The sequence below is a fragment of the Vigna unguiculata genome, chromosome 11 (assembly GCF_004118075.2).
Source record: "Vigna unguiculata cultivar IT97K-499-35 chromosome 11, ASM411807v1, whole genome shotgun sequence".
In the NCBI taxonomy this organism is placed as follows: Eukaryota; Viridiplantae; Streptophyta; class Magnoliopsida; order Fabales; family Fabaceae; genus Vigna; species Vigna unguiculata.
Window position 1 is genome coordinate 40,737,995 of NC_040289.1, and position 11,578 is coordinate 40,749,572.

Below are 11,578 nucleotides of genomic sequence, written 5' to 3' on the forward strand. Positions count from 1 at the left end.
GTAAAATATGTTATGTTTTTTCTCTTTAAGTTTTGAATTAATTTAGATAAATTTGTTATGAATTTATTTATTTACTTCAATTAATTTAGACCAACTTGTTATGACTTACTTTAATTAATTTAGAAAAAGAAAACTTATTATAACTTGACTAATTAACTTAAAATCCTAAATTAATTTTTGTAAAAATTATCATATTTTACTCTAATTAGATTGATGCGGAAGTAATAATTGTGACAGAAAAAATAAACTTTCAAAATTTTAACGTAATTGACCCTAAGTTGAATCAGTAATAACAAAAAAAATTAAACCCAATCAAATATGTACACCTACATAGTAATTCGATGAAAAAAAAAACTAAGTAAATGCATAATCAATTATATATATATTCCAATGGAAAATGAGTGGAAAGTGCGATTACGCGCTATGGGGAAGGTTCGGTTGAACCGTGTTCATGGTTGACGCAACGTCAATGGAAAAATAAAAACCTCAAGTCTTGAATCCTAGTCTTTGTAAATTTTTTATAGTCACCACTTCCCATCATATATATTTAGATATTCTTTGGCATGTGGCTGCGAGCTCTAATCGAAGCTCACAGGGAGAAGATTATATCATATAACTCCCTTTCCCTTAGTAAATCCCTGTTCCTCTTTCTCCATCAAATCAAAATCTACACCACGTTCCGCTGGAATGGCAGAGAGTGTAGTTTCCTTTGTTTTGGATCACTTATCTCAGCTTGTGGCACGCGAAGCTAACTTGCTGTATGGCGTGGAGGACAGGATCCAGTCCCTGCAGCACGAGCTTCAAATGATGAAAGAGCTGCTCAGTAGCACAAGGAGCAAGAAGGGAATGGAACATACAGTGTTGAACCAAATCAGAGATGTGTCCCACTTAGCTGAGGATCTCATCGACACATTCGTAGCCAAAGTTTCCATTTACAAGAGGAGAACCATTCTGGGGAGGATGCTCCGTGGCTTTCACCAAGCAAGGTTGCTCCATGACGTAGCCGAAAAAATAGACAAGATCAAAACCACTCTCAACGAAATACGCGAAAACAAGGACAAATATGATGCTTTCAAAGAAACCAGTAATCAATCCGCAGCAGAAGAAGAGGAAGAGGAGAAAAGGGCGCAATCAGTGCAGAAGCTAAGAAGAAATGTGGAGGAAGAAGATGTGGTTGGCTTTGTCCAGGACTCCAAGGATGTCATCAACCGACTCCTCGAAGGTGGTTCAAACCGTAAAGTAGTCTCTATCATTGGCATGGGGGGATTGGGGAAGACCACCCTTGCCCGAAAGGTCTATAACAGCACCCAGGTGAAGCAACACTTCATGTGTCACGCGTGGGTTTATGTGTCAAACGAGTGCAGACTTAGGGAGCTTTTGCTTGACCTTCTTAAGCGTTTGATGCCAGATTTTGAACAGCAATGCAGAGGCAAAAAGAAAGGTAAGAAAAACACTCTAGACATTAATAGCTTGAGTGAGGAGGAGCTGAAGAAACATGTGTGGAACTGCTTGGAGAGGAAAAGGTATCTTGTGGTGGTAGATGACCTGTGGAAAAGGCAGGATTGGGACGAGGTGCAAGATGCTTTTCCAGACAACAACAGAGGTAGCAGAATATTGATCACAAGTCGTTTGAAAGAGGTGGCCTTGCATGCTGCCCATGATGTTCCTCACTATCTTCAATTCCTCAATGAAGAAGAAAGTTGGGAGTTGTTTCGCAGGAAAGTGTTTAGGGGTGAAGACTACCCTTCTGATCTGGAGTCTCTGGGAAAGCAGATGGTTCAAAGTTGTCGTGGTTTACCACTCTCCATCATTGTCTTGGGAGGGCTGTTAGCCAGCAAGGAAAAGTCACATAGAGAATGGTCTAAAGTGGTGGGTCATGTTAATTGGTATCTTACTCAGGACGAGACCCAAGTGAAGGATATAGTTCTCAATCTCAGTTACGATAACTTGCCAAGGAAATTAAAACCATGTTTTCTCTATCTTGGGATATTTCTTGAAGACTCTGAAATCCCTGTTAGACCATTATTGCAAAAATGGGTTGCTGAGGGTTTTATACAAGATACAGGGAGCAGAGACCCAGATGACGTTGCAGAAGACTACTTGTACGAGCTCATTGATCGTAGTTTGGTCCAAGTAGCAAAAGTGGAGACTAATGGATGCGTGGAGACTTGCCAGGTTCATGATCTTCTTCGAGATCTTTGCATTTCAGAGAGCAAAGAGGACAAAGTTTTTGAAGTTTGCACAGACAATAACATTCTAATCCCTACAAAACCCCGCAGACTGTCCATTCAGAGTGACATGGGTCACTACATTTCTTCAAGCAACAATGACCATTCTTGTATCCGTTCCCTGTTTTTCTTTGGGCCACTTTATGATGTTCATGGGAGAGAGTGGAAATGGCTTTTGGACGACTTCAAACTGGTTCGAGTGTTAGAGTTTGGACCTAACAACTTCCTAAAGATCCCTTCCAAACTAGGGAACTTCATCCACTTAAGGTACTTGAGAATGGATGCAACATATATTAGATTTGTTCCAGATTCAATACTTAACCTTTGGAATCTACAAACTATAGACTTTGGTCCTTGGGTGTATAAGATTCCAATCTCTTTCCCTATCCAGATGTGGAAACTCAAATATTTAAGACATTTGAGTACACTTGGGCCTATCAGGCTACGAGGCAGTTGTTCAGGATCAGATGAGAAGATGTGGAATCTTCAAACCATCTCTGCCCTTTTACTCAACAGACAAGCAACATCTCTGATAAAAAAAGAAACTTTCCCCAATCTTAAGAAGATAGGGTTGAAAGTGGCTCATGCATACGAAGGAGAATTGCCCAAATTATTGCAAACTCTACAGCAATCAAGTCATTTGAATGAGTTCGAGATTCACTTCGAAGATAGGTATGAAAGGCGCAATGGATGCACGCCCCAAGAACTATTTCAAAGCCTAGGGCACTTCAGTAGTATAACTGTCTTAGAGATTCAGAATCATTCGGAGCTTCTAACCTCTGTGGTCACATTTCCTCCGAACGTTACAGAATTAACGTTGTCATGTATTATGTGCATTACTGATGAGGGGATGATTGGTTTGGAAAATCACACCAAACTCAAAATTTTGAGACTTTGGGGATATGCATTTAGGTTTGGGGATTCCTTTGACCTGAATTGCACCAGAGGTGGCTTCCCACAACTGGAAGTGTTTCAAATGACATATATGAGAGTTGGAAAGTGGAAATTAGAAAATGGTGCAATGTTGAAGCTTCAGAGTCTCATCATCAACAAGTGTAAAATGTTAGATGATCTCCCAAAGGAATTGTGGTGTTTGAGTGGCTTGAAAAAAGTGCATGTAACCAATCCTTCAAATCAATTGGGTTGCATGTTAAGAAATTTGGAATTAAACAATGGGGTTCAATTAGTCATAGATGAACCTCAAATTGTTATTTGTTGAAAAATAGATGGAGTTTGTAATTTCTTTTATTTTATGAAGTGTAAATTTATCAGAATATTAAACATTAAAAATATCTTAATTTTAACTTTTTAAATCTGAATGATAATTTAAAATATTTTTTCAGATAAATGGTATTTGAAAAGAATTCAAAGATTTTCTCAAATAAATTGAAATAAAAGACAATAGACAAATATTTTTTGTGGAGTTCCCATTATATTTTTTTGTTTGGTTACATAGTTTTACTTATTTTTTTGAATCTGTTTTTTTTTTTTTCTTTTTATCAGCTTGCTTTTGAATCTGTATTCTAAATAGGAGATGGGTTTTATTATTCTATATTTATCTTTACAGAAAAAAATCATTTTCATTTTCATAATCAAATTCAACCGTGATAAAATTTTATATCATCTTCAACGTATATTCTCATTTTTATATTTATATCCATTTTCTTACTATTTTAATAATTTGAAGGTATAATAAAATCAAAAATATATAAAGAATTTGGAAATTTTTTTTAAATATCAGCATATATTTAATGATCAAAAAATAATAAAAATTATTTTAACAAAACAAAAAATTCTTTACAATTTAAAAAAATCATTAATAAAAAGTAAAAAAAAAATATTACCTAATAAATAAAATGTTTACGTTATTAAACACCGAATTATATTTTCAGTAACAGTGATTTTGTGCAGCTTTTCCATATTATTACATGAAATTTTAAATTATTATTATATTTACAAAAGGATAGACCTTCTTGTTCTCGCTAATTACTACTCTTTTTATTACATAATTATTTATTCTTTTATTATTTTAATAATTTTTTTAAAATTTAAATAATTACCCATAATAGTATTTATACAATAATAATTATAATAATTTTTATTTTAATAATTAAAATTTATTTTATTTATAATTATATACACATTTTATTATTTTAATTTTACTTTTTTAATTACTACTTTTAAAATTTAAATATAGACATTTAAAAAATTCATACACATGTGAGCGATGTTTAATTATTGCGCATAATGATATTACTGTGTACAACATTTATTTCATTAGTCATAATAATACATTTTATAATATTGACAACCGATGGACACTATTTTTTTTCATATTAAAATATTAATTAATTAATACAATAAAAATATTATGTCTCTTTGAAATGTGATCTTTTTTATTTTAAATTTATTTGAAATACTTTACAATATTATTATGTCATATGAATAATAGAATATCCAACATAAAATATAATTAAAAGAAATTGATTGGTAAATAAAAATTGTAAAATTTTAAGATTAATTAATATGTTACTAGTGGAGCAAAGGTCTTTTTTATGATGGTCGCCGCTACATAAAGTACATATTTTGTTCAAATTATGAAACCAACATAGAAAGTGTACAATAACACATAAATTTATGTATATTATTTTAGATTTTTTATGTATGTTATAGTTCAAATATACTTGTGAAAAACGTAAGTTTATGTTTCTTAAAATCTACGACATAAATTTGATGTAAAATAGAAAAAATAAAAACTAAAAAATCTACACTAGTAATTTATGTAATAGACATACGTATTTTATAAATACAGTAAACATATTCTTTTCACTAGCGTAAAGATAAGTGTTTTTCGTATTTGTGTATACGTATTTTTTATGTATGCATGATATTATATTAGTATGTGATGTTATTGTAATGTTATTAAGTTAATATATAAAATAAAATTATATTTATTAAAAAAAATGAAAAATATTAGAAAAGATTAGAGAACAACAGTTGATAAATAAAGAAAAAAAGAAGAAGCAAAGATGATTTTATAAAAAACTTGTAAAAATAACGGTCAATTTTTAAAAATTTAAAAATGTAATAAATAATTATTATTTAAAGGATAAAATTGGAATTCTGAATTTTTATAAATACAACAAACATATTCTTTTCACTAGCCTAGACACATGCGCTTTCGCGCTTGTATGTATGCATTTTTTACGTATGGATGATATTATATTAGTATGTGATGTCGTTGTAATGTTATTAAGTTAATATATAAAATAAAATTATATTTATTAAAAATAAAATAAAATATATCATAAAAGATGAGAGAATAACAATTGATAAATAAATAAAAAGAAAAGAAGCAAAGACGATTTTATAAAAAACTTGTAAAAATAACGGTCAATTTTTAAAAATTTAAAAATTTAATAAATAATTATATTTTAAAGGATAAAATTAGAATTCTGAATTATAAACACAAAAGAGTAGATCATCTTTATATATATAAAAATAAAAATAAAATTAAGAATTGTAAACACAAAGAAACATAAGTTTACGTCAAAGATTTTGGAGACATATAAATTAATATCTCTTATAATTAATTGTGTTTGACCTACAAATACCCAAAAAAATTATAAAATAATATAGGTAAAAAGTCTTCTGTACAATAAACTATAATTTTTTTTCTTAAAATTTGTTTTCTAACATTTTAAAACTACTTTTTTATTGAGAAAATTTGTTCGGCTCGCTTTTTCCTTGGATAAGAAAAAAAGTCTTAAAAATTAGGTCAAACACAATTTTCGTCTGCCTATTTTTTTTTTTTAAAAAAAAACAAAAGTCTTAAACAATTTTGTTTGTTTTCATTCAACATCCACCATTCACCATTCATGTTCTGATCTCTTTAGTTTCTCAAATAGCGTCTCCATCCGAAACCTCTCGCTCTAATGGTGCAGAGTTAGAGAGTTGGTCCTTATCGACAATGCTAACAAAACCTGCATGATTAGTCTATTTTCCACCAGACAATCATCTTTTTCCTTATTCATAGAACAAATTTGACCATTTTTTCTAATAATCTGAGACGATATTTTTTAAATAATTTTGAAATATAAAAAAAATGAAAAATTACTTAAAAAATATGTGTTATTATTAGTTTTGTAAAAAAAAATTGTTAAAATTTAGCCGTTAAAAATCCGCATTCAACGCTGTTTTTTTTTATAAGTAAACTCTTGTGTCAGACTTTCTCCTTTTGCTTCTCCAGCTAGAACCAAACCAAAGTCTCTGTATTCACTTCACTCTTTTTCAAAAGATGAGGTGAGAATGTATTATGACAATCCCTCTTTTTGGGTCCTTTTACAGCTGTCTTCCCTCCTTATAAACCAAATCAAGTTTGTTTTTTTCCCCACATTCCCTACCCTTTGCACACTATGTGTCCACACTCCACACTGCTCAATTATGCACTTCCCCACTCCTACCTGTAACAATGTCAACAATGTCTCCCAATGCTTCTCTAACACTGTCATGCCACATTTCTAATAATGCTTTTAATCGTACATATATATATTCACTCCTTCATATGATGTGACTACTCTCAACACATGCCTACCTGTTCAGGATCAAACAAATAAATCAACTCTCACCGTATATTTAACTCTTTCTCTCTACATTTTCCATTTACATACATACAAAAAGCAAGCTGAATTTATGTTTAGGCCAAACTTGTATGATATATGATACAAACAAATGACAAGTGGTGCAAACCAATGCCATACACACATTCAGATCTCTATCTCTCTATCTCTATCCATTTTTTCTATAACAAGTTAGTATATGGTATTCATACGTATACCACATGAAGTTCTGACCCTACCCTCCCTCAGATAATTCACAACCACAAAAGGGTAGTCTCTTGCTTGGTGTTTAGTGATGATATCAGAGATCAACAGGGGGCAGTTCTGTCATTTCAAACCCAACAGACATATGAACATGTCTGCTACAGTTGGAAAAAAGAGAGATGGAGAGAAAAATGAGAACATGAAGCTCAAGAGGAATGGCTAATGAAAACAAAGTGGCTAACTATGCTTTTATCTTGAGCTTTACTTTCTCTCTTGGAGACCCCACATTTTGGAACAGGAGAAACTCATCATGAAGATTGAGGAAGAGGGAAATTATGAATGATTGCAGTTGCACCCACATAAAAGTCATAGCCACTCCACAAGAGGGTTTCAGTGCTAGCCAGGAATAGGAATTTCTGCTCCTCTAGAGGAAAAGTCTTGGTCTTTGTGCACATTCACTGATGAAATCCACATTCTTGGTTTGGGTAACTCATATTATAAAGAATGTTTGCTGCTTTCGAGGCTATTGCATCTGACTATAATGAATGACAGCAATGCACTTTGAAACGGTGCCACTAATCTTTTTTATGGGATTCCGGAAAATGGGTAAGTGATTATTAACTTGGATCTCTCTCCAAATCTGCATTACATTCCTAATATATCCCAATCTATCCCAACTATCTTGGTTTGTGTGCATTCATGCTTAATTTTGCTCAGAAATCAAGGTTCTGATTAGTGTACATGTGTTTGGACTTTGCTGTCACTACTTATTCAACTAAGAATCTAAATCTACGACAAGTTCTGCAAACTGTTTCGTCTTTTTGGACACGTCTAACGTTTTAGTTGTACAATTACAATACTTAAATCAATGCCTCGCCACAAACCAATCGTACGTTTCACACATCCACTCTTCAAAAGTGATTGTAGAGGTTTAGATTTAGATAACCACACACCGAGATATATTGTGTAGAAGAGGATATGCTTATGGGCAATTTTTCAGATCACAGATATTGAAGCTGACCCATGTGATATTGTTAAATGGCCAAGAAGAAGAGCTGGTTTAGTCTGGTGAAGAGGCTCTTTTTGAGGGATCCCACACAAGATAAGGTAAGTCTTAAGCTTGTTTTCTAAAATCAAGTCTTTGACTTAGATTCTGTTTCTCATGAGACAGAGAACTTTTTTTTTTCTCTTAAGGATAAAAGGAGGAAATGGATATTTGGAAGGCTAAAGAGCAAGAGATTACCTTCAATTACAGCTCCACTTCCATCTAAAGAGACAACACTAAGCGAAGCAGAGGAAGAACAAAGCAAACATGCTTTAACAGTGGCCATTGCCTCAGCAGCAGCTGCTGAAGCTGCTGTTACTGCTGCACATGCTGCTGTTGAGGTTGTTCGCCTCACTGGGGTCTCACAATCTTCCCTTATTTGCAAGGAAAAGTCAGAAGAATCTCAACCTCTCAAAACTAGTAATGCTGCTCCTCAATTCACATACCAGTGCAAGAGGGACATTCAAGAATCTGCTGCAGTTATCAGAATTCAAACTGCATTTAGGGGTTACCTGGTGAGTGAGTTTGTCCAAGTCATTTTCTTTGATTTGTGTCACCTTAAGAACTCTTTGCATAACCTTTACCTCTAGAATCCTCACTGATTGGTTCAGATTAACTAAGAAACTTCTCCTTCAGTCCTCACATGAGGAAAGATATGAACTTAACATGAAATAACTAGAATTAGAAGAAAAAAAAGTACTAGTAGTGATAGAAATTAATACTAATAAGTGGAAGAAGAAACCAAGTTTAGCTTACTCTATTCTCTGCCATTGTGTTCTCCAATTCACTGACTGATAAGAAATTACAGGCAAGGAAGGCTTTGAGGGCATTGAAGGGAATAGTGAAACTACAAGCTATCATTCGTGGCAGAGCAGTAAGACGCCAAGCTATGAGTACTCTTAAGAGCTTGCAGTCCATTGTGAGCATCCAATCACAGGTCTGTGCAAGGAGGCTCCAAATGGTTGAAGGGAGATGTGACTACAATGAAAATGATGAGATGCATGATTCAAAAGACAAGATAATTAGGGTGAGTGTAACAGGTTACACCATAGCATCATATTGCAGCTGTTAATTATCAAACTGCTACAACCACATTCTGCTTTTTTATCAGTTATGTTGTTGCTGTTTACTATATATATCCTTGTACATTGTAGAATTTGAAACATGGTTTTCTCGTTTCAGATGGACTCAAACAGTGAAAGAAAGTGTGATGAGAGCACTCCATCAAAGGAAGAGTTAGACACCTCTTGCATAAGCATGAAAGAAACAGTTCTCAAGAGAGAAAGAATAAAAGAATACTCATTTAACCATAGAGTAAGCTTGTACTCTTTCATTTGTTTTTACCTTGTTCTTTTGCACATTAAGGTTTTCAAACTAACCAACAGGAACCATACAGAGGTCAGCAGAGTCAGAAAGAAGTAAAGTAAATGGAAGATGGAGATACTGGCTAGAGCAGTGGGTGGATACACAACTTTCAAAGAGTAAAGAACTTGAAGATTTAGACTCAGTTTTTAGCTCTCATGCTAGGAGTGGGGAAGAATATGGAAGCAGACAACTTAAGGTGAGAAGTATTAACAGGCAAAACCCAGTTGAAGGATTGGATTCTCCAACACTTGGTTCAAGAAGATCTTTTCCTCACAGGAGACAGTGTTCTGTGGGAGAAGACCAATCATTTTCAAGCTCTCCTGCAACTCCAGCATACATGGCTGCAACAGAATCAGCAAAAGCAAAAGCAAGATCAACAAGCTCACCAAAAATAAGGACAGGGGGGAATGTGGACATGAATTCTGATAGTTATTCACCATGCAAGAAAAAGCTATCCATTGCATCTTCCATTAACAGTGAGGTTCTTAGTGGTGGTAGGATGGCCAAGTTTAGTGGTAACCAGCAAAGATCTCCAAGCTTTAAGGGCCTTTCAGTGCCTATAAAATCAAGCAGAACTATCAAGGATCTCAGTATTAATTCAGATTGTTCACTGCCTAATTGGGGTCCTCAAGGTTCCTTCAAATGAATCTTTGAATGCTGATGTTACTCTTGCTTGCATTAACACAATTTCGTGTTGAAAACATCATTTGTTTATAACTATGTATGATATATATGCCATTGGATGTTATTTTGGTTGGAAATTGAACATTAATGTCACAGAAAGTAGTTAGTTAGTTCCTTGATTAATTAGGGATGCATTTGTTTGCTTGTTTGTCCTTTTAAGAAAAAAGAAATCTTTCATAGGTGTATCAGAATTAAAATTTTATGTAAAATAGTGTTGTTTTAATTTCTACTTTTCATTTTTCTATTATTTATGTTTTTTTCTTACACTTTCTCCCCATACATCTGTTTTTTAGAAACTATTTACAAACAGTAAAAACAAGACATAATAAAGCATAGCATACCCTGTTGTATCTAAGTTTTGTCCTGATTTTATAGTTGAATTTCAGCTTTCTTTATGTTCCTTAGAACAGGGATTGAATCTTTGATTTGATAGAGAAAGAAGAGAGGCCCAAAAGGAAAACTATAAGTGCCATGTACTGTTTGGAAGCATTTTGGGCCTTCCTTTGGACTTCAAAAAGTTATATCTTTGATTCATGAATTTCATCAACATTTCAAGACATGAAATGAAAGGGAAACCATGTTTTTGACCTGTTATGTGATGACAGAAACCCAAATATGCAGTGTGTGTACTTGTTCTACTTATCTTCTGAGTATTTACATAAATTATTTTTCTGTAATTGACGAAGAAATAGGTTTCATATAAGGTTAACTTGTGACTTATTTCCATAACTTGTTGAAGTAAGTCAAAAACAATTGACAGATATTGTAACTTTATAAACAGTACATGCATAGATGACAACATGATTTGTTTGACCATTGTTGTTACACGTGGAATGCTAAAAATGTGTTGGAAAAAAATTAGTGCTCAAGTCTACGGTTCTATAGAAGCTCTCCATGTTCTAAAGCTACACGGTTGCACTTTGCACGATTAATTTGATACGTGACAGCGAAGGTTTCCACCACTATGGCAAAGTGCCATATGTGACACTTTCAAACATGGATTCAACTCACGTATTGGTATTGGTCAATGGACTTAGACCTAACCAACACAACACACATATTTTTCAGACCTTCTGCGTCAGTTTTCATGTGCCAGATTCACCCATCATGAACATAAAATTGACCTATTGGAGCCTGCCTTTTAAGAACTCATTCCACAAATAACATTCATTATTATAATGCACACAGTGTTAAAGTAACATCTCATTCTAGAGGGTCTTGGATCTCAGAAATTTCACGCGTTGAAATTTGAGAGGCTCACTAGTCACTACTACTCCTTCTATTATTGATCGAAAACGACCATTTTATGCAACTTTTCAAAGTATGAACTGAACAAAATCACAGTGTGAAAAAACTGAATTCATGGATTGGTCCGCCACTACTACCTAGCTAGGCTTCTTCTCACTTTCTGGTCCATATTAGCAACACGTTAA

General features: G+C 33.4%; 2 protein-coding genes across 3 annotated transcripts; both read left to right on the forward strand.

Annotated features, from left to right (window-relative positions):
* Nucleotides 1-521: 521 nt before the first annotated feature.
* On the forward strand, nucleotides 522-3,451 carry LOC114169493 (disease resistance protein RPP13-like). Its single transcript, XM_028054666.1, has one exon. The coding sequence runs from the start codon at nucleotides 688-690 to the stop codon at nucleotides 3,445-3,447; it is 2,760 nt and encodes a 919-aa protein (XP_027910467.1). The 5' UTR covers nucleotides 522-687; the 3' UTR covers nucleotides 3,448-3,451.
* Nucleotides 3,452-7,195: 3,744 nt separating this feature from the next.
* LOC114168494 (protein IQ-DOMAIN 14-like) lies at nucleotides 7,196-10,311 on the forward strand. 2 transcript variants are annotated; one of them, XM_028053334.1, is made up of 6 exons: nucleotides 7,196-7,657; nucleotides 8,059-8,158; nucleotides 8,246-8,611; nucleotides 8,905-9,123; nucleotides 9,279-9,410; nucleotides 9,493-10,311. In XM_028053334.1, the coding sequence occupies exons 2-6, from the start codon at nucleotides 8,090-8,092 to the stop codon at nucleotides 10,105-10,107; spliced, it is 1,401 nt and encodes a 466-aa protein (XP_027909135.1). In that variant the 5' UTR covers nucleotides 7,196-7,657; nucleotides 8,059-8,089; the 3' UTR covers nucleotides 10,108-10,311. The 2 variants fall into 2 exon arrangements, with proteins under 2 accessions (XP_027909135.1, XP_027909134.1); XM_028053333.1 differs by having other exon boundaries at nucleotides 7,199-7,657; nucleotides 8,052-8,158.
* The last annotated feature ends 1,267 nt before the right edge of the window (nucleotides 10,312-11,578 follow it).

Coding starts and splice junctions, on each gene's coding strand:
- LOC114169493 (XM_028054666.1), top strand. CDS start 688: ATGGCAGAGAGTGTAGTTTCCTTTGTTTTGGATCACTTATCTCAGCTT.
- LOC114168494 (XM_028053334.1), top strand. CDS start 8,090: ATGGCCAAGAAGAAGAGCTGGTTTAGTCTGGTGAAGAGGCTCTTTTTG. Junction 8,159..8,245: donor GGGATCCCACACAAGATAAG/GTAAGTCTTAAG, acceptor TTTTCTCTTAAG/GATAAAAGGAGGAAATGGAT. Junction 8,612..8,904: donor CTGCATTTAGGGGTTACCTG/GTGAGTGAGTTT, acceptor AAGAAATTACAG/GCAAGGAAGGCTTTGAGGGC.